Source organism: Arvicola amphibius, chromosome 11 (assembly GCF_903992535.2).
Source record: "Arvicola amphibius chromosome 11, mArvAmp1.2, whole genome shotgun sequence".
Classification (NCBI taxonomy): domain Eukaryota; kingdom Metazoa; phylum Chordata; class Mammalia; order Rodentia; family Cricetidae; genus Arvicola; species Arvicola amphibius.
This window is the reverse complement of record NC_052057.2, coordinates 93,675,947-93,699,166: the sequence shown is the minus strand read 5'-3', so window position 1 is coordinate 93,699,166 and position 23,220 is coordinate 93,675,947. Positions and strand designations below refer to the sequence as shown.

At 45.2% G+C, this 23,220-nt stretch overlaps 1 protein-coding gene across 1 annotated transcript in view; it reads right to left on the bottom strand.

Moving 5' to 3' along the window:
- Aco1 (aconitase 1) overlaps nucleotides 1-23,220 on the bottom strand; it is a 52,500-nt gene that overhangs the window by 22,408 nt on the left and 6,872 nt on the right. Inside the window, 6 exon segments of the mRNA XM_038347365.2 lie at nucleotides 521-660; nucleotides 1,070-1,253; nucleotides 1,367-1,436; nucleotides 6,524-6,661; nucleotides 9,712-9,880; nucleotides 10,621-10,739. Coding sequence (XP_038203293.1) covers nucleotides 521-660; nucleotides 1,070-1,253; nucleotides 1,367-1,436; nucleotides 6,524-6,661; nucleotides 9,712-9,880; nucleotides 10,621-10,717 — 798 coding nt within the window. The 5' untranslated portion in view covers nucleotides 10,718-10,739.

The window sequence follows — 23,220 nt, the reverse complement described above, 5'->3', positions numbered from 1 at the left end:
CCATACATACGTGCTAATTCTAGACATGCACAAATTATAAATACATGCTAATTCATAAAAACAGCCTCAGAAACAAATCTGACAGGACATTATTGTCTCTTTAAATCTCGGTGACAGGAGCCAGGCAAGATGCAGAGGCAGGAGGATTTCTGTGAGTTTGAGGAAAGCCTGGTCCTCATAGTAAGTTCTAGGCCAGCCAGAGCTACATAAAGAGACCCTGTCCTGGGGCAAAAAAAGAAAAAAGAAAAATTTGGTGACAGGAATATGGACATGATCTTAATTTTTGGGTACTTTATGTCACAATTTTAAAAATTAAGAATGAAGATAACCAACTAAACTTAACCACAAGAACTCTTTTTAATCTTATTTTATTTTCATAATCTATCAACATATTATATCCTAGCCTCTTCAGAGCACACTGACTCCATTAAGTTTATTCCGTTTGTCATTGGCTTTCCAGTATGCAGTGTGTGTTTGTGTGTGTATCATATATTACGCATATACATACACATATCCTTACCTTGGTGATGGTGAGCACGATGTCCGTGGACGTTACCAGAGGGTGGGGCTTTCCCATCAGCCTGTAGCCAATCACCTGGGGAAGCACCATGCTGATGGGCTGACCCAGCATGACAGCTTCTGCTTCGATGCCACCTACACCTGCAGTGAACAGCACAGCAGAGCAATGCTCCATAGCCCTCACCTCAGCCACACACTCATCTGGCACAGAGCAGTATTTCCCTCTACAGACTGTGCCCTCCCCCAGTACCTGGATCCAAATCTTTTCAGTGCCCAACTCAATAGAGAATAGGTTTAGGAGGCTCCATTGTTAATGAACACCTAGCTGATTTTCATTTATGCAAATGTCCTTAAACTTAATTCAGTTTAGTTTTCCAGATAGAAAGGGTCTTGTTTTCTAGGCAATGAAAAACATGGCACCCACTATCCTGTGTGACCATGCAGACACGTGCAGTGAACCCCCCTACTCTGCGACCATGCAGACACGTGCAGTGAACGTGGTATGTGTTCCCAAAGAACATACATGACAGCAATGTACGAGAAGACTCACCCCAGCCAAGGACTCCTAGACCGTCAATCATGGTAGTGTGTGAATCTGTGCCCACGAGGCTGTCTGGGTAGTAACATCCATCCTGATCAAACACTACTCTTGCCAAATACTCCAAATTCACCTGGTGAATTATTCCCGAGCCAGGAGGAATAATCCGCATATTGCAAAAGGCCTGGGAACCCCACTAGGATTGAACAACAAAAAGGATACAGGGAAGACAGTTTTACTTGGTCATCTGCACACCTCCTTAAGCTTCACATGGAAAACCAAATGGTGCAACAAAACTCTGGCCCATACCTTTAAAAATTCAAACCGTTCTCTATTTCTTTCAAATTCCAGATCTTGATTCTTCTGCAAACTGTCTGTCCTGTCAGAGAGAGAAACTAAATGTATAAATTGTGAGGCTTCCCATGTGACCCATCCAATCTGCTGGTGATGAATCAAGCCAACAGCACAGGCACCTGCAAGCTTGCAGGCTGGTCTACACTTCACTCTTACAGATGGGAAACTGAGGCAAGCTGCAGAAAACACGTAACAAATTACCTGATGCGAATGATTCCTTCAAAGCCCTTAAGTACAGTGGAAAAACATGAGCTGAATTCCACTGAAAACTCACCCCCAAGTCTGACTCTCGGGACAAACTCATTACACGTATAGCAAGAGCGGCGGAGACACTAAGGGAACCCTTGCTCTGCATCTGCTTCTCATCGGTGGCCCCATCAGTCTCTCTGCTGAGCCACACATGGGAGGCATGCTCCTGTGTTTATGTTGGAGACAGAGAACAGCTAGGCCAAGGGCCCATTGTTTTCAGAATCTCAGCCTCCTATCTTTCAGACGGGGATCTATGAAGATGGCTGCTCTCCATGAACAACTGTAAACCCAGAGCACATGCAGAAGTTTCTTCCAGGTAATCCAGGTAGAACAAGGCACAGGCACAATTCTGCAAGTGCAGCAGAGAGAAGGTGCACATAATCTGCACACGACAGATGGAGGAGGCACTAAATATACAGCTAAAACCCAAGTCAAGCTCCACTCGTTATATAATCACTAACTATTGACATTCCTAGGACACAACCACTATTCTAACTGCTTGATTAATTTTCTTATCAAGTCTCCATAATGATACCTTGAGTTGGGCACTACGAAATATACACTTTCATATCAGCAAAATGAGATGAGCAGAAGTTAAGAAAGCTGCTGAGCGCTACACAGCTAGTAAATGGGGAAAAGCAAACTGAAATCTGGGCATCTAGATCAGAGTCCACTCTTCCTCCACTATCGCCTCCGACAGCAACTATTGCCACAGTAACAGCAGTGGGCACACAGTGCCCAGACTCTCAGCTCTGTGTCCACCGTCTCACCACGTCACCATGATCTCACCACGTCACCATGATCTCACCACGTCACCATGATCTCACCACGTCACCATCACCATCTCACCACGTCACCATCATCATCTCACCACGTCACCATGATCTCACCACGTCACCATCATCTCACCACGTCACCATCATCTCACCACGTCACCATCATCTCACCATGTCACCATCATCTCCCCATGTCACCATCACAACTCTCCTCCCTCCACCTGCAGCAGCAGCGGTGACACAGGGAAGCTGGCAGCTTGTCCTGGTCGTATGGCTGACCAGTTAGGGCTGTCCTCCTAACAAGTCAGATTGTCCCTGGAGTCCCCATTTCATGCTCAGCCCTTCCTTTCCCGTACAAATCAGCTACTGGGAAGGCAAAGGCTGCGTTTTCATGGCTGGGGTGGGGCTCAGGGCCTGGCGGGAAAGAGAAGGAACCAAGCAATAATGATGTGTTATTAACTCTGGACATTCTGTCACAGGAGTGTGCAGAGAGGGCCATAGATCAGCAACGCTTCTCAAAGGAAATGGCATCAATCCAGGTAGAAGGAAGAAGGGAGCCAGCCAGGGAAAATCAGACAGACAGACACTCCTTGGGAAGAAGACGTGAACTGGAGTTCCATGGAAAAGCCACCAGTGTTGAAGGATGTGCACAGTGATAGACTGCTTAGAACTTTTGACCAGGCAGAGCTGGAATGTTGCAGACCTAGAGCTAAGACCATCTTAGGCCAGTGTTAGCTCCTCTAACAGCTACACATCACCCCCCTGTTTCTGACCTGACATTCTTCTGACTATCAAGTAAAGCCTTTGGATGTATTATTAACAGACCACTAGCTTCCACCATCCAAAAAGCTAAGCACATCAGAGTTCTCTGCTTTTTGTTAGCTGCCTATCTGATGACCCTGCCAGTTTATATGGCAAATGCGCTGGCTCATGGAGGTGTTCATGTTCCATGGCGTAGCATGCCGTTTGGGGCAACCTTGGATGCATGCAGCTGTTCCTCACCCCCACCTATCCCTGTTCCTCCCGAGGACTCCAGGCCTCTGGCTCCTGCCGTCCCTCCAGGCCCTGGTGCATCTGCCTTCTTTCCTGCATCTTTTCCCTCCCCCCAGCCCTCTCCTCCCCCCATGCAGCCCCACAGCCACAGCAGTATCTACGTAAACAGCCCCGCCAGTTTCTCAGCTCCTTAAACTTGCCTTTCAGGGCATCACTAGCACTGAGGTTTCTACAAACCCAGATCACTACCAGCGCCGTATTCCAATAAACTATATGCCCTTTATTACAAAACCCCAAGTTCTTCAGCCTGATCTCAACCTTCATATTCGCCAGTTCTGCTCCCAGGGTGGCCACATGGCAGCTCTCACATGATGCTGACTCTGCCCCCTTAGGATGGACTCTTTGGCTCGTCCGCCCTTGATCTGTGTGCTTCAGGACCCTGATCAAGTGGCCTCTGGAGAGCCTTCTGGTTCCCAAGTCAGGATGTTTGCACCTTCTCGAGTTGACCACACTGAGCAATTGCATTAAAGTTATACAGTGATTAAACTGTCCCTTTGAAATTTACCAGTTTATTGAATAAATATGTGTACAACTCAGGTCTATTAAATTTATTCTGAAAAGAAAACCAAACCAAACACCAGAGAAGGGATCTCCAAGCATTGTTTCTACCAGTGCAGGTGAGACTCTGACTCGTGTGGCTGGTGCCATCTATTCTGTGACACACGAGAACTTCTGGACTTCACCCTCCGGCATCAGGAGGCTGTTGGAACCCAAGGAGGGAATGAAAGAGGATGCATGCCCCCAAATATGGTGGGCAAAATCATAAGAAGCCAGAAATGCGCAGGCTGTTCCAAGCTATAGTGATTTCAGGTAAAACCCTAACTCTATAAAAACAAAACCATATCGTCCTAAGAGTGGCTCAAAGAGCCTTGTTGTGGTTTCTAGAATAAATGAACAGACCTAGAATTCAAATTTTAAAATTTACTTCATTATTATTCAAAACAAGGGGAATGGAGCTGCCACAGCTACCCTGCATTTCAGTATTCCCAGCCAGCCCAGCCACTGCCACGAGACAGAACTGCCCAACTGCCCTTATCAGGGTCAGCTCATCAGCCAACCAACCTGCAGACATGTCAGAAAGGAATTCTCATGTTGACTGTCACTGAGATGCTTGAGTTATTTTCACACAATAGTTGAATACCACCCCCCCGCCCCCCGCAGGCCAGCGTATCTCTGTGTAGCCTTGACTATCCTGGAACTCATTCTGTAGACCAGGCTGGCTTTGAGCTCACAGAAATCCACCTGCCTCTGCCTCTGAGTGCTGGGATTAAATGTGTGCACCACCACCGCCAGAAACAATAGCTGTTTTTTGTTTATCTTTGCATGAGAACTTTCATAGTTTGAAGGTATAAAACTCTGCCTTTTGGAGAAAAGAACAAATAATCACATTTCTTCTTACCCCTTTCCTGCCTGTCCATACCAGTTTGATTCAAAGGACAGAGGCAACTAGTTTCTTTTTTTTCTCCTGCTTAAGTTTTTCAAATGTTCTTTGAGTGCATGATGTGCCAAGTGCACTTCTTGGATTCTACTGTGGTGCAGGATGTGTTCTGCAACTTCCAGTACTTCATAAAGTGACTGGAAACGCACAGCGATGTTTACTGTCTGGATGCCATCTAGCTCAAAGGCTCACTCTCGACGATTCCAATTTAAGCAAAGGCTTTGGAGAACGAGAATAAAGATGGAAATAAATAGCTCGGGAAAACTGACCAGCACTACCTGAGTTGTAAACAGAAATCTTAGCTATCTGTGAAACAAGCTAGAATTATAAATGCAACACATAGTTTGCTTAAGAAGTATTGACCTTTTAAATATTTATTAAGAAGTCATCGCTAATCTGCGAGTTTGCAACTGTAAAGCAGTATGTCCATTTCTTTACAAGGCCACCGTACTGCCCACACCTTTGGATGCCAAAGGTGGAGAGACAGGTGAAAGGATTCGGTTTGTCCCCATGTGCAGGTATCTCAGTCATGTTAACTTAGCTTCTCACTTAACCTAGGCGTGATTTCAGGGCCCCCTGCTTTAGTTATGTTAAAGGCCTATGACATGCACAGCTCCAGTCCAGTGGACTGGGCACCTCACTCGGAATCTGGCAAGATCACGAGATAAGGCTAGACGATGAGGGCTTCTGACCTGCGGGAATTCACGCCGGCTAGGAAAGAGGACCGGCTAGGAAAGAGGACCGGCTAGGAAAGAGGACCGGCTAGGACTTTGGCAGGAGAGAGTGGGGTGAGGATTTATCCCAGACAGAAGAGATGGAGGGCAAAACTAGTGTAGGCATTATGCTTAGGTCAGGGAGCCGGGCACAGGGAGCCGGACACAGAATGGTTACTTGTGATTTAAAAAAAAAAAGAGGAAGCCGGACGGTGGTGGCGCACGCCTTTAATCCCAGCACTCGGGAGGCAGAGGCAGGCAGATCTCTGTGAGTTCGAGACCAGCCTGGTCTACAAGAGCTAGTTCCAGGACAGGCTCTAAAAAAGCTGCAGAGAAACCCTGTCTCGAAAAACCAAAAAAAAAAAAAAAAAAAAAGAGGAATAAAGGTGCAGTGGATTAAAACACCCCAAAGCCAGGCATGCACTTGCACTGATAAGCTCTCACGGTGCACACACGTGTCCTGAGTTATTCTTCAAGCTGGAGTCAAACTACTAGATGCAGACCACACATTCAAAGCAAACAGACAAGCAATGACAGGGTTTACACAATCCATTTCTCCCAATATCATTGGAAAAACTTTTTTGGCAACACTTTTACAGATATTCTTATATACGTATGCATATTAAAAAATTATTTTAGATTCACTTATTAGTCTGTATGTAGGTAAGTGTGGGCACGTGTATGCCATGGGACTCTTGTATGTAAGGTTCTCTCCTTCTAGCATGTAGAGCCCAAGGGTGGAACTCCGGTCCTCAGACTTGGCAGCAAGTACCCTGACCTGCTGAGCTATCATTGGACCAACACGTACACATATTTTTATAAAGTGTATTCCGAGATTTTGCACGAGGAAGAAAACCGCGGAAACCCTCCCAGCCCTCCTCACCTTCTGTTGAAATCCACCTGGATGGAGTGATCAATTACCAGGTCAGCGGGACAGACAGGGTTTATCTTCTCTGGATTCCCTCCCAGCTTCTTTACGGCATCACGCATAGCTGCAAAATCAACCACAGCTGGCACACCCCTGAGGGACGAAAGAAGCAAGCAGGGAACAGCTCTAAGTGTGCGTGGCTGGATTTGGCAGGTTTTGCTGATGCTAATACTGACAAGCGACCATCTCATCAGAGCTGTTAGCGATGAGTGACTTAGGAAAGTGTAAGTTTCTAAGCATATACCTTTGAGCATAAGTCACACAGGAGGTAAGCGGTATGACTGAGTAGAACTCCACCGGTAAATTAACTTGAACACAAGAACCATGGGGAAGCTGGATGTTTATGCCCAGGAACCCTGATTGCTTCCAAGAACACCCCTGCAACTTTAGACCAAACTTAAAGGAATAGATATACCTTGGAATAAGACTGATCAAAGGAGTAAAAGTCTTTATAATGAAAACATCAAAACACCAAAGAAAGAACCTGAAGACACTAGAAGATGGACAGACTTCCATACCCATGGATTAAAAGGATCAGTGTTCTAAAAGTGGCTACATTACCAAATCATCTACATGTTCAATGCAATTCTCATCAAAATTCCAATGCTATTCTTCACAGAAAGAGAAAAATATAATGTGAAAATACACATGGTTGCACAAAAGACCCCAGGCTGCCAAAGCAACCCCCAGTATCTTAGCTTCTTTTCTCAACGCTGTGGTAAGTTATTGACAAAAGCCATTTACTAGGGAAGAAAGGGCTTACTGTAACCCATGGTCCTTGGTGCAGCCCTTCACAGTGGGGCAGTCAAAGCAGGAGATTGAAGCACTCACACAGGGATTCCTTGCCAAGGGAATGGTCCTACCCACAGTGAAGACAGTCTCCCCTGTCATCATTATAATGAATGTGGTCAGGACGATCCACCACAGATGTTCTCAAAGACCCTCCTTCCGGGTGATTCTAGGTTCTGTCAAGTTGACAACAGCAACCACCACACGGAGCACAGAATTAACACTGGGGGTTTCATCATACCGGATCTCAAGTCATACTGCAGGGCGATGGTAACAGCCCTGCCCCCCAAACAGACACGGAGATCAATAAAACACAATGGGGACCCAGATATAAATTCACAAAGTGCTGCCCCCTGGTTTTTGGGAAAACGCCGCCTTACATTAACGAAAAGATAAACAAATCTGGGGAAACTGTGGGGAAACTGGCTGTCTGCAGGAAAGAGAAACCAGGTCCCGACATCTCACCGTGCACAAACACCAACTCCAGATGGATCGAAGACCTAACGTAAGACCTGGAACTCTGAAGTCATTAGAAGGAAAGTGGGGGAACCACTTTAAGATTTAAACGTGGGCAAGACATCTCCCAGTAGGATTCCAGTCTATCCAGGAAGGAAATGAGGCCAACAGTTGACAAGTAAGACTTCCTTAACCAAAAAGGCTTCTGCATGCTAAAGGCCATAGTTTATTAAGTGAAGAGGCAGCTCACACAGCAGGAGACAATCTTTGCTAGCGATACAGTGGACAAAGAACTAACATCTAGAATGTACAAAGGTCTCAAAAACTACACAAGCAAACAACCCAATCAATAAACAGAATAATAAAACAAAAAGAGTTCTTAAAAGATGAAATACAAAGGCCCAATAAAGACATAAAAATGTGTAATTCCTCATGAGCCACCAAAGAAAAGCAAATCAAAATTACACTGGGATTCCATTTCACTCCAGTCAGAAAGGAAGTCACGAAGAAAAATATTAGCACATATTGAGGACATGGATGAAAGGGACACAGCAGGTGGGAATGTAAATTAGTCCATCCACAATCGTAGTCAGCACGGGGATTTCTTTAAAAACTCCATGAGTTTTAGATGTCCCACATACCATGTCCCCGCCAAACCCTCCTGGTAAGTAATTATGCAGAGACACAGCACTCCAGTGTCCACTGCAGCCCTGCGCCAGCAGCTGAGTGTCTAAGAAAGAGAAGTGGATAGGAACAGCATCACACCACACACAGTATGAACGTTTAGCCTGAAAGAACAAGATGAAATCGTGTGCAGGAAAATGAATGCTACTGGAAATAATCTATGGCGCGAACTATGCCAGTCAGAAAGACAAATATATGCCCTCTCTCATTTGTGGTTCCTAAATTTTATGTAGATATATGAAGTTATCTACGTGCATATCACATGAGAGTAGATGTTTAGGAGAGCAAAGCGGACTACAGGGTGGGGAGGGATAAGAAAAGGAGCAGTGGGAGGCTGGAGACAACACGCTCAATTACCTACTACCTGAAAACTCCCTTATGTATCAATGGACCATCTACAGGGATTACACACAATTTAAAAAGAAAAAAGTAGTAGTTAGAATTCAGAAGAATGGGCTTCCAATCAGATTTATAATAACTGAGTCAGTTCTTCTATTATCGTTAAAATAAAAAGTCCGGGAGCTAGAGAGATGGCTCAGCAGTTAAGAGCGCTGCTCTTCCAGAATTCAATTCCCAGCACCCACATGGCAGCTCACACCTGTGTGTAACTCCAGTTCCAGGGCTTCTAACACTGTCACACAGACATACATGCAGGCAAAACACCAATGATCGTAAAATTTATATACATAATATATAATATTATATATATAATATTATATACATACATACATACATACATACATACATACATATATGATCTATTGATTTTCTTCTACACAGAGAAACTGGATCCACCAAGGGAATGGGAGAACATCATTGCAAAATGGGACGATTACGTCTGAGAAATTGTGCCCTAACTGGTGGCATGAATTTCAGAAGCGGTAGACTGCGAGCTGAGGGTGACAAGCCAGGCCTCATGAAGCGCCCTTCTCTCCTCAGACAGCACAGGTGTGTGCGGGCACGGCAGCCTAAAACTGGCTCCTGTACAGAACCCGCCACAAGGCCTCCTGCATGCTGCCTTCTACCCACCCCGGGGTACTCAGGCCTCAGGCCCAGGTAGCCTTCTCAAGGTGAGCGGGGAGTACTGCTGGAGACACAGCAATCTACTCTTATCCTGGGTAAGAGTCTCCCGGATATTGGGGATACCATTTTGTTAAAGTACAGACTCTCGCGAGAGGCTGACAGGGGGGTGGGAGAGGGAGTGACAGGCTCACGTGAAGTCTTGCAGGATGACGCGGGCAGGTTTAAAGGGCACTTCTATGTTCTTGTGCTGCATGACATTCCAGTCCAGGATGTTTTCAATGTCATTCTTCTTCACCAGAAACTCATCGCAGTTCCGAATGGCTGCCTCCAGGAGAACTCTGATGGAAAACGGCAGGCGCCCTGGGAGGAAAGGCAGAAAATGTTAAAAACAAACTGGACACCTCTTGTTCAGCTTCCTTTAAAGCCAATCTGTAGATAAACATGGCACAAGACATCGGATTCTTCTTCCAATAGGGAAAGAAGGTAAAGTGATGGACAGTTTAAAATGCACATATGGTGAAAACCATGTACAGGGGATGGATTTCAGAGACATCGGGAAATTGAAAATACTCAAAGACTAGGCTAAAAGAATTAGTATTTATCGATGTTAAATGGCTGCTTATTTTGAATTCAGTAACAGGAAAAAGTTCCCATTAAAGTCACCGCAGTTCACCATCTGTCTGGACTCTCACTGCATGGTATGTCTCAAGTAATATGAATTTTATAGGTAGAATAGTATTTCTTAAGAAACTAATTCCTAAGAAATGAGAAAATGACCCATTTATACTTAAACATCCGAAACACAATGTAGCATGGGCACTGTATATAACCAATAATTTATTTTAAAAAAATCTATTTTACTTACAAAATAAAAATTCTATCTTGAAATATATAAAAATTACTACTACGAACTAGAAAAGATAGGAAGAAGCTTATTTGGAGAAGTGTGTGTGTGTGTGTGTGTGTTTCACCTACATTCACCATTGTCTTCTATGATCTCTTCCAGCCGCCCTCCCCCAGGGAAATTAGCTTCATATCAACTATACAAACGTGGAATTAGCTGCTACCAGAGCAAGTCTATCACAGAGCGATGCACCCACCATATCGTGAGTCTTCCAATTTCTTCAAATTGAAGAATCTCTTTCCTGGTTGTGCAGGATCCAAGGGTTCAGCAAGGTGTGCAAATGGGTTCTTCATGGTTAATGATGGTCACGTGTCCCTGAGAAACAAAATAATTGGGAGGGTTAAGGGAAGGGTAAATTTTATCAAAACATATTTTGTTCGTGTATGCAATTCTCATGCTTTAGTAAAAAAACTAGTTACAAATTTTACGAGAAACAGCTATTTGTGCTACTCAAAGTTTGAACTACCCAAAGTTCAGGACAGGATACTATTTGAACTATCCAAAGTTTAACACAGAACTAGTATGCCCAAACAAGAAAATCTTAAATTTAAATAGACTGGAAACCTGTAACTTTTGTGTACCAAGAGGATGCCATAGATTTCATAACTGAACTCGCATGACTGGGCACAACTAAAACCAGGTGTGCTAACAAATAATGCACAAAATTAGCTTTAGATTTATGTGTGTGAGGGGTATATGAAGTATAAATAAATGAATTTCATATTGAGACTTCATTTCATGACTGAGATCTAATTGTGCATATGCAAATATTTAAAAACTCAAAATATTCTGAAAAAAATTTTTTTGACCAGTATCTCACTATGTAGCCCTGGCTAGCCTGGTAGTCACCATGTAGCCCAAGGCAGGTAGCTTCGTACTTTGGCCAGCAATCCTTCTCTTGACTCCTAGGTACTGGGATTATATATATGCCACCCTGCCCAGGTATAATGTAAAGTCTGAAACACTTCTGGTCTGAAGCATTTTATAAATGGACTAGGTAGTCTTGGGGAGCAGTTAAGAGTTACCAACACAGCAGGGACAAGGCACACTGTCTTAGACTGGGTTCCTGGTGCTGCAACAAAACAGTGACCAAAACTAAGTTGGGAGAACAGAGAGCTTGTTTCTTTCATCTTACAGCTCGGAGGTCATGGTGTATCACCCAGGAGATGAGCACAGGAACCTAAAGGAAGGACCTGAGCAGGGGCCAAAGGGAGTACTGCTTACTGGCTTGCTCCCCATGGTGTGCTCATTTTCCTCTATTACACACCCCAGGACCACCTGCCAAGGGACGGCACCACCACAGCAGCCTGGGCACCACCCACAATGACAGTTTCTGTGTAACAGCCCTGACTATATGTAGACCAGGCTGGCACTGAACTCACCTGTTTCTGTCTCCTAAGTGCTGCGATTAAAGGCATGAGCTACCACTGCCCAGCAATAGACTTGTCTACAGGCCAAACTGATGGAGCTCTTGTAGACCAGGCTGGCCTCGAACTCAGAGATCCACCTGCCTCTACCTCCTGAGTGCTGGGATTAAAGGCGTGTGCCACAACCGCCCAGCTGGAGATATTTTCTTAATTGAGGGTCCCTCTTCCCAGATGTAATGGTTTGAGTGAGAATGTCCCCCCAGAGGTCAGATGCTTACATACTTGACCCCCATTGGTGGTGCTGTTTGGGTAGGTTTAGGGGGTGTGTTTTTGCTGGAGAAAGTATGTTACAGGGAGAAAGCTTTGAGATATAAAAGCCCCAGGCCATTTCCAGGCCCTCTCCTCTCCTCTCCAGCCACCTTTACTTCCTGCTTAGGGCTCAAGAGGTAAGCTCTCAGCTTCCAGATCCTGCTGCTATGTCTCTACACTGTCATCATGGACTCCTATTCCTCTGGAGACTGAAGCTCAAATAAACTTTTTTTTCTATAAGTTGCCCCAGTTCTGTGTTTTAGCAGAGCAAGAGAAAAGTAGCTAACAGACTAGATAACTCTAGTGTATAAGAAGCTGACAGGAAACTAGCACACATGCCAAGGTGTCTGTACAAGAAGCGGACAGGGAGAGTGGCTTTCGTTTTTGTTGGTATTTGCTCTTCTTGACAGGGTCTCACTGTTAATCCCCAGCTGTCTGGAACTTGCCAAGTAGATAAGACTGGCTTGAACTCTAGAGATCCACCTGCCTCTGCCTCCTGAGAGCAGGGGTTAAAGGAGGTATGCACCACCACACCCAGCCTTGTGGCTTTGTTTTTCGAAGTGAGGGTACATGCAAGATAAAGTATCACACAAATTCAACAGATTTGTTAGCCTGCCCTAGTAAGTGGGGAGCCAACCAAGTCTAAAAAACCATCATACCAACCAAGTCTAAAGAACCATCAATATTCTTTTTAAATAAGAAACATGGAAACTTATCTAAAGAAGAAGGTTGCCAGTCTCTGGGCCCTGAAAATGAGATGGATCGATCTGAAGAAGGCATCCATTTACAAACACCACACTGCTACATCCTTTGGATCTGTTGTCCCTGCTATTGGCCTCACGGTAGCAACTGCAGTGATAGTTATTGTTTTTCCTGCCCAGAAAACAACTGGACCAACAGGAGAGCATCTCCAGGGGCAACAGCTGGAGGAAGTGCTGGCAAACACTCAAAGGACTGAGCAAAAGGAGTCACCGCTTCTTCAGATAGTCTTAAATTCTGAATTGTTTTTGTCTCCGTGTCAACTCCTAAAGATGTCTGGAACCAGCAAGAAGTTTATAAATTAAATCAACTGCTATTTTTTTTTTTTTGTTTGTTTTTTTTTGTTTTTCGAGACAGGGTTTCTCTGTGGCTTTGGAGCCTGTCCTGGAACTAGCTCTGTAGACCAGGCTGGTCTCGAAAAATCAACTGCTAAATGGCCCCATCATTCAGTGCGGGCCAATCAGCTGCTGTTCTTAAGCACTGCTCTCAGATGCCCGGGAGTAACACTAGTCCTCATGGATTCCTGCTTCTCACACCCTTCACAGCCACAGCGTATCTCAGGATGGCTGCAGCGACCAAGCTCTTGCAGAAACTGGCTTGTATGAAGAACTTTTATTGTTTGCCTCCCTTTTACTTTAGGAAATTGGCAATTCTGATAGTACCATGGCCACAAAGCAAACCCTACTTGTAGACAGTAGAGGAGAAAGGAAGCACTTCCTACCACGGCACCAAGCTGAGAACCCCAGCTTCTCAAACAGTGGGCTGCAGTTCTGCGTGGGGTCTCATAACTATACGTGGTGGTTAGGAAAGATTTAATGCAACTACGGAAAACGAGCTCAAAATCAAAATTATGCATTGGCATAATGAATCTGAGGTGTTTCTGGCAGTCTTCACCCAAGCTGCACTGAGTGACTTCTCTGCAACCTTGGCTCTGAACACACGTGTGCTCGCTGCACTGCATACGTCATTACCTCACGCAACACCAGTGTTGCCTGGTACCTCAGCTCAGATTCGACTGTCGTATATTATGAACTGCAGTCAAATTTTTCTGTTCTTATAGAAACATAGTGATTTAATTATGGAAAACAAAGACTCCTTATATTTCCTACCATCATTTTTGTAAGTATCTAATTAGTGTATCTTTGAGCAGCATTGTATTAAAATGTTTGATTTTAAAAAGTACAATTTGATTGTTAACTTGAATTTCATTTAAAAAAAACATTAAATGAATTTTGGATTGGGATTTCAAGAGTGTCTAACAGCTTCTGAAGTGTCCCTAAGCACGTGTTTGCCATTTTATAGTCTGCGTTTATGTGAAGCAGCATTTTTAGCACTGACGGTTATAAAATCAGGATACCAATGAAACTCTAATTCTGCAGTATCAAATATTCAGCCAAAATTTAATTCTTTATATAAACAAAACAAGTATCCATCCCATTACTGTTGAAAATTTTCCTTTTTCTTTAATAGATACCAAAATTATCTATATATAATTATAATTAATACACATAATATCAAAGATTTATTTTAAACCGCATTTCTTTATATTTAAGTAAGTGTTTAGAGTCTATGCCTTTTTCTACACCTATATTCAAAGTCATGTAAAAATCCCCCAAGCAAAAAGGGGCCTGGAGGTAGAGATCGTCAAGCACCCCTTCTACTGCCTTCTGCACTGCTGGCGAGAGCGTCATCCGAGGAGCACGTGGCCATTTCCGTTTCACGTCTGCAGGAAAGGCAGCTCTGAGGGACCGCACAGTGTCTTTATCACAGGGAAGGGTAGAACCAGGACTCCCGCTGCGACAGTGACGCTGGCGTGACCAGGCCACCTACCCGCCCCTAGCTGAAGACGGCTATCAGAATCTTCGAGGACGAGCTCAGTATTGAATGGCGGAGTTATTCTTTCCTCTGGCACCTATTCTGAGCCATGTCTTACATGTCACTGCCCATCTTTACTGAGCCATAGGTCAAAAACAATAGTAACTGTGTTTTAGCAACTAAAAACTGGTTTTGCTTAGAAGTTGGGAAATAATCCCTCTCCATAAATCTGGAGGACTCAAGAATCCAGGGGCACTCCAAGGCTCCACCCACACTACCGGTCTTGGTGCAAACCTCCGCATAGGCGGTCTCAGTGGTTTGGTAATTGCACAAGAAATCTCAAATGACCACATTTCAACGAGGAAGTGAGGGAGAAGTCCTTTGGCTTGGGAATAGGTCCAGATCTAGCACAGGCTCTAGGCATGGCCAATGCCTTCTAGGTCAGCACCTTTCCCTGGTCAAACGCTAACTCATTCCTAATTGTCAAGGATTACCATGCTCTCACAATCTCCCAGACTGCCAACGATTTGCAGCTTTGCCAAGGAAGCTGACCAGCCAGCCAGGGGGCCCTACCTAGCAAACACAGGCCCAAGCTTTCTTCTCTGTGCCCTCTCCCCTGAGGCTGTGTTTCAGCCTCTTTTCTCTGTTTTATCTAGCTAATCTGCATATAGTAATACCGCAAGACAGGACTGGACTCAGAGAGTGAACTGTGAATTTGGGGGCGAGGCCAGCATGTTATTCTAGTTTCTTCTGTTGGGCAGGTGGGGAGAGTCAGCACACAAGGCAGCATATGTAGACTGCTGCCATTTCCGTTTCACAGAATGGGATGGTAGTAGAGGCAAGAGGAAAAGCAAATGATTAAATAGGTGAGAAGAAAAAAAGAGAGAGCATGGGCAACACTATCTTTAAGAGCAACGCTAAAGCAACCACTTAGGACCCCCCTCCTTGGAGGCTTAGCTGAATACTTAGGACTATAGGACACTCACCTCTGGCTGCATAGTCAAGAGAAAGTGCTAGGAGTTCTTACACAAGGGGATTCTACAAAGGGATGCCTGCACTAAGTGGGAAGCCCTTCCCTGTCCCCACATTCTGAATGTAAAGATAATTATCTGGTAGGAGGGTGGTTCAAAGCTAGCCTATTCTGAAGTGATGGCCGCATGAACTGCACATCAGGATTCTCACAGTTTGGTCTACACAGGAGAGTGGAGTACAGACACGGAGTTTTAGAGGAAGTCACAAAACAGGCAACCTAAAACCTAAACATCAGGCACAAGAAGCCGAATCTGACATCGAAAGGGGGAGCCATGCAGGTGAGGAGTTCTGAGTCTGGGCTCCGTAGTCTTTCTGGTAACTGCCCTACGGCCTCACTGTAGGATAGCTGTGGGGATCTGGAGCCTTCACTTGTGCACATCCAGCACGGGTTAAGCTTCCCCACAACCTAGGCACACCTTGATCTTGGTTATTTGCACATACCGCCAAACAGTGCTGCACCTTTGTCCACAGAACTCTAGCAGGCCCCAATCCACTTAATAAACTGTTGGCTGTTAGTTTCTAGAAGCAGGACAGCTAGGTGAAAGGATCTGTGGGCCTCTGCTTTTCCCCAAGCACCCAGGAAAGGCTGTCCCTCTCGGAGCAGGGAAAGGAGGGGCACAAATCACATAAGATAATTGCCTCACATTTCGCCAAGTGGAGAGATAAGAAGCTAATCTTTACATTTCTTTAACAGCAAGTAAAATTGAATCTTTCCCATTTGTCTGTTCGATGTGTGGATTTCTTCAGCTGGGTGTGTCCCAGACAGATAGATTTCCTGTGAGTTTGACGGCTGCCTGATCTACAAAATGAGTACCAAGACAGCCAGGGATACACAGAGAAACTTTGCCCTGCAAAACCAGAATGAATGAATGAATGAATGAAGTAAACTGCTTATCTGCCAGTAAGTAAGGTCAAGCTGCGTGACAAACTGAGATGGTCTCTGGTCACCAAATGCTCTCATCTCCAAGGGATGTAAGCGAGAACCCAATGCAGGCAAGAGTCAGTTCTGTATGGGGAGAATGGAATGGTCCTTGCTCTTCTCTGGACTTGGGCCCCAAGCTCTGTTAGATTTCCCTGCATAAAGAAGCTCTAAAATGTGTTATACAATTGACTCTGGACTTGAACAACTGAGATCCTCATGGCTGGCAGCAAGATAAGAGCTCATCAGTTTAAAATGTGGGCCAAATGCCTGTCTATCTAGGCCAAGGTGCTATGCTCTGTGTGTCTCCAGACCAAAGTCCCTTACCCAAGCAGCAATCTCACAAGAGGGCTGTATGAGAAAGGCTGAGTATTGCTTATGAGAGGAGACCAAACCATCACTCTTTGCTTGAAAAGCAAGCTGAGTCATACTCTAGATACCAAAGGGCACATGCTGTCCACCAAAGGCATATTTGTTTGGAACAGGTGACATATCAGCTAACTGCCGATGGGCAGGGTTAGAGGGAAAAAAGAAAGACTGCCTCCTCTTGCTCTGACTCCAGCGTCCGTGTTACATCCCAGTGACAGAGTCAAGCTTCCTCGTGTCTAAACAGGCCCGACAGCCAACACTGCACTTGCACCCTCAGAGGGGGAGAAAGAGGAAATGGTCCTGCACAAGAGAGCCCCATTAGTAGTGGGGTGAAGGCAGAGATGGGGCTTTGGGGTTTTGTTGGGGGGCAGTGCATCCACTTCCTGGGAACTGCATGTTTTGTACAAGCCTGATAGGGTAGGAATCACCCCCCTGGGGTCTGAAGCACAGACAACACACCCTCAGGGTTGCTCACTTGGGACACCCAGAGAAAAACAAGAGCAGATTGCAGATTCTTAAGGTCTATGTGACAACAGGAAGAGATTTCCTCAAAATTGCTTGCTGTGTGGCCTCCTCTCTTCCTAGCCCTTTCTAGAAGCACACAGCCTGAGTATCATATCCACAGCTCTCGACTCCAAGGTCAAAGTCAGCACGTGTTTAGAGTTTACTCCAGTTCACTGGGAAGACAGTTATGCCACTGCTGCTGCTTCTGTTTTCTATTTAAAGAGAAATTAATTGGTCCTATTTCCAAACTGATGGTCCTGTGTTTAAACATTATACTATTTAAAACAACTTTGTTGTTGTTGCTGTTGTGTTAAAAGAAAGATTCCAAGGATGTCTATGTAAGAATAAACGGAGCTCAGATGTGTCCAGGAAGGCAAAATTATCGTCTCTCGCCCCGGGCTCTTCTACAAGCCGAGCTCTAGAAAGGCTTTGCTGTTCCTTGGGCCATGGGTGCCCATGATGCCCATGGGTGCCCGTGGGTGCCCGTGGGAGGTGGATTTTGTGACAGGGCAGCTCTGATCTTTCCAGCTATTTGTGAAAGTGATATCAACCAAACGGAACCCTTTCAATTAGAACTAAGACCATGGGTCTTGTGTAGGACACTGGTAACCAGGAAGAGAAGCCAACACAATTATCTACTTTGGGAGAGAATAGAAAACTAGAGAGGAGCAGACAAAGTCTTGGAGAAGCAGTGGCTCTATGACAAGAGTCAGGGCTGAGGCAGGACAGAGGACTCAGTTGTTCTGGGCACTTACTGCTCTTCCAGAGATGAGTTTGAGTCCCAGCAACTGCGTCTCACAACCACCTGTAACTCCAGCTGACCCAATGCCCACTTCTGCTCGCTGCAGGTAATACACTCAGATTTGCATACCAACACACACACACACATACACACACACACACACACACACACGCATGCACACACACGTACGTACACATGCATGTGCACATACACATAAACTTAAAAATAAATCTTTAAAAAAATGCTGGGTGTAGTAGTGCACACCTTTAATCTCAGCATTTGGGATGCAGAGGCAGGTGGAGGTGGATCTCTATGAGCTCAAGACCAGCTAATCTACATAGTGAGTTCCAGGACAGCCAAAGCTACACAATGAGGCCCTGTCTCAAAAAAAAAAAAAAAAACCCAAAAAACAAAAACAAACCCAACCAACCAACAAAACCAATAAAATAGTCATCAGCTCTGGCAGCAGCTTTCCCCTGAGCATTAATTAATTAACTATATGCCAGGTGTGGGGTGGCCATAGACGTGAACATGTATCTTCAGAAAGCCTGGCCCCCAGGAGGTCTCTTCTAGTTACATTTAGAAGTTATTGATCTATTTCCTTTCGGTCTTCTGGCCTATCCTAGATATCTGACAATATATTTCACTAGTTTTATAATAATTAGTTAAATAATTAGTTTTCATTTAGGCAGCGAACATCCCTGTGCTTCACTTGCATAGAAAACTCATAAAATAAGGTAGACTGCAGATCTAAAATAAGGTTGGCCAATGGGCTGAAAAGTCATGTCTAAGGAAAAACACTTTCTGACTTGCGCAATCAATGGATACTTATATTAATTATCTAACGCCTATCAGGGACTGTGATAGGTCCCCGGGAGACACCAGCAAAGAGACAGAGACAAAGTTCCCACCGTTATAGACCAGTATACACACTGAGTAAACAAGTAAGTAAGTGTGCAAACGGAATGTAGGGTAGGGACCTGTTCTTGGTAAATAGAGCCAGGACAGCAGGCAGCTCAGGGGCAATGGAAAGACGGTCAGGTGACCAGAGAGTCTCCATTGAAGCCACCAGCTCCTACATGCAATTCTCAATTCAAGGTCTGAGCAGTCTGCAAGAAGGTGCGATTCCATGCAAAGGCCCTATGACAGTACTAAACTGGGAACGTAGCAGGGGCTACCTGAGGGTTTTCAGCCATCAGAAGGGCTTTGATAAAGACATTCCTGGCTGTCTTGCTGGTTTAAATTATAGGCTTTCAGCATAAAAGTTCTTTAAAATTTGATGAGACATGAACTCAGTAAGAAAATATTAGATTATAATTAAAATGTGGCTCCTTCCTAAATCTAACCTAACCTCTGTTTCTCTGAAGCTCATTCCTAAGTAACTCTTGAAATTCTTTTGACATGGCACAGAAATGATCATGTCTTACTTAGCCGATGTGCACAGGCTCCACAAATATTGTCAGAATTTGGGAGACAGGACAAGCCTTAGCAGTGCCTGTCAAGCTCTCTCCTTTTGGGGGCTTTCCAGTCCTGGAGGGAGCAGTGTGCATACTCAGGTCTCAGAGACATATAGTTAACCCAGCTAATTCATTTTAAGTTAGTTGAAGCGAATCAAGACAACAGAAGACTCATTTTTGCGTTTAGTATCATTGGGAGAGGAGATAATAGCACTTTCACAACATGCAGCCGAATTCCAGCATTTATAGACTCTTGAGACAATCTAGAAAAACAGCCACCCTGGGACATAGATCACTCATCCAGAAAGCGGAAGCTCTGAGGCAGAGCTCCGCAGGTTCTCGGCAGCCTGCCTCATTCTCTGATTGGTAAGGTCACCTTCAATTCCTCAGGATATGTGGGTTTCCACCCTGTAGTTTCTATGGTCATTAGTGGACTTAGTGATACCTACAGAGACTCCAACAACATTCTTCTGCATCTAAGTTGTGAGTGTGTGTACATGTGTGTGTGTAAGAGAGAGAGGTGTGTGTGAATGTGTGTGTGTCACAGAGAGAAGTGTGTGAGAAAGTGTGTGTGAAAGAGTTAGAGAAGTGTGTGTGTGTGTGTGTGTGTGTGTGTGTGAGAGAGAGAGAGAGAGAGAGAGAGAGAGAGAGAGAGAGAGAGAGAGAGAGAGAGAGAGAGAGAGAGAGAATGTGCATGTGTGCGTGTGGTCTTTTGAGACAGGCTGACGCACAGCCCAGGCTGGCCTTTCACTCTCAATCCTCTTGCCTCAGCTTCCCAAATGCTAGAATTTGAGGCTATTTGTGCCACGCCGGCTCATGTGTGAGTTCCGAGAAAGAGCAGAGGAGAGCATTCCATAGTAGTGCCCGCTCAGACTCATTCTTTAAGAAACCTGAATGATTTCCTCAAGTCCCGAGTTTATGTGGGGATGCCCTTTAGACTTAAATTGTATGATGAGAAGGGTATCACCCCAAAAGGCTATGTGCAGCCTCCAGCCATCTCACAGGGACGCTTTTACCCTGGTGTCTTTGCCAAGGTGCCTTCTGATTGGTTTAATGAAGAGCCGAATGACCAATAGCTAGGCAGGAAGAGACTACACAGGACTTCCAGGCAGAGAGAGATGAGGAAATGAATCCAGGCATGAGAGAGATGCCAGAGGACACAGAAAGAAACAGCAGGTACAAGATAGAAAAGAGGCAAAAAGTCACACGGCAAAACAGTGGGACAGGCTTAAGATATAGGCCAAGCTTTCAAAATTAATAATGTCTCCATGTCATTTTTTGTGAGTTCACAAAATTCACCTACAAAGATGCGACAAGCAATAGAGTAACATTAAACCTTGGTATCGGTGCCTTTTTGGATGGCTAAAGAAGGATGCCCAACCTGTGGTCTGTGGGTCACACGTGTCTTAGGGTAGCTAGGAATGTGGCCCAGTACGTTTGGAGATATCACCACCATATTACAACACCTTCTGCCATGAGAGAAGGAATGGTTGGGATTCATTCAAGCATTTGCTACTTAGAGGGGTAAGGAAGTTCCCATCCCTCGGAGTCAAAGAAAGGCTGGAGAATAAGCACAACAGCCAGTATAGAATCTCCTGTCTCCCACTCTACAGCAGTGTGTACAGGGTGGTGAAGAAGCATCTAGTCTGTCGTGGGAGAAGGCTCCTAGGGACAGGTGACACCAAGCACCTTCTAGACTCCCACCAAAGCAGGGGAGTGAGGACAGCACATACTGGCAGAGACACAAAAAAGCGATGTCGTCGGAATCACAAAGCCCTTCTGTATAAATGAAGTATGGGGGCACAGGGAGAAGACTGAGAGAAAGGGAGGGTCAAGGTCTAGGTCACGAGGGACCCCGCCCAAAGGTCCGAAATCACACTGGAGACGGGCGATGCTGGAGGCTTTTGGGCAGATCCTCTCGGCCATGATGCCAGACTGGTGTCAGGCAGACAGGTGTTTTACAACACTGAGCTTGGAAATGGGGGTAGGGTGCAGGAGGGTAAGATCCAGGAGAGCTACAAAACTGGAGCAGGATCGGCGAGGAGGGCTGATGGGTCCAGGGTCATTACTGTCCCTTATTTGATTAAAGCCTAAGAGGTATCTTGGTAGGCTGGGAGCCGGGGAGGTGAGTGGGGCCAGAGCGGAAGCTGGGAAGAACGCTAACAACCTGCAGAACTACAGACCAGAGCAGCTTCTACCTGAGGATGTGCAGGCTGCCACCACAGCACTGGGCACCTCACAAGTGCTGATAAAATCTTTAAGCAACCCATCCACAAAGGTGCCACTCTCTTATTTTATAGGTGATAAGACAGTAAGAAGGGTCAGGTCACCGGCTGAGGCCTCTGGGTGGTAACCTAGCTAAGAGCTAAACTCAGCTATGGTCAACTCTCTTGCACCTAGGGTACAACCTCTCAGCTACCAGCAGGGTCATTTCACATGCACATGTCCAAATTAAATAGTGCTTAAAAAAATTAAACTCACAAATAATCTTCAGACTCTAAGGCATCGATGTGAAGACTAGACAGTCAGCCTCAAGCTCCCTCAAATGTCCTTAATTTTGGGCAAAACTTGTATACTACCTAACTTTGAAAGGACGGGTTGACATGACAATAACCGCATCAGCACTAAGGCAACACCTTCCTGAGTCCTAAGGCTGGAGAACAGAACGTGCACGGGCTCTCTCGCCTTCCTTACAGCAAACATGGCAGATTCTCGGCAGTTCTAGACCAAGTCTATCCCCTTATCCTCTTCTCAACCAAAAATTCAAACTAGTAAATCAACTAATGGGAGACACACTTTCGTGAACCATGCCACAACCTGTAACCTGTTCTGTAATTCTATAATGGTCCAACGAAGGATGAAGAGGACAATGAATAATTAAGTGTTCTTGTATAAGTCATTTGGAGCAATGGTCCAAGGCAAGCCACACAAAGACAAGCTTGGCCCAGTTGCTCAGAGGTCAGGAGAGAATGAGAGGGAACTGGAGTAGGTGCATTCACCTACGTCTGCGAACTCGTCAGAGAGCTTGGGTAAACTTTTGATTGCAAAGTCATCAGAGTACTTAGGTAAACTCTTGACAGCCAAGTCCGAGAAACAGTTGGCTCAGGGAATGAGATGCCAGCTTGTAGCTATAACGCATTTAGACGTAAGAACCAGTGCTGAGTTGCTCTGACATATAGTGCTCAGCAAGGTGGTTTCATGTCCGTGCAAGTTTGCAACATTTAATCCCCAATTCTTTGGTTTCTAATCTGCACATTAGCCCAACGGTCCCTAAGGGCTATAGACAAGAATTCTTTCTAGCTTGTTAAACCTCCTTTTGCTTCTTTGCATATTTTAAGGTCACAATGCCTGTCTGTACATCTTTGCTCGGATGGAGGGGGTGCTGGGATAACTGAGTTACCACACTGAGCACAGTGAATTCTGGGAACTCTATGACATGAGTAGCAGTAACTGATGAGATTGTCACCCAATCTCCTACCAATGTCTACTTCCTAGAGCTTGGTAGGCTAGAAAAGTAGACTAT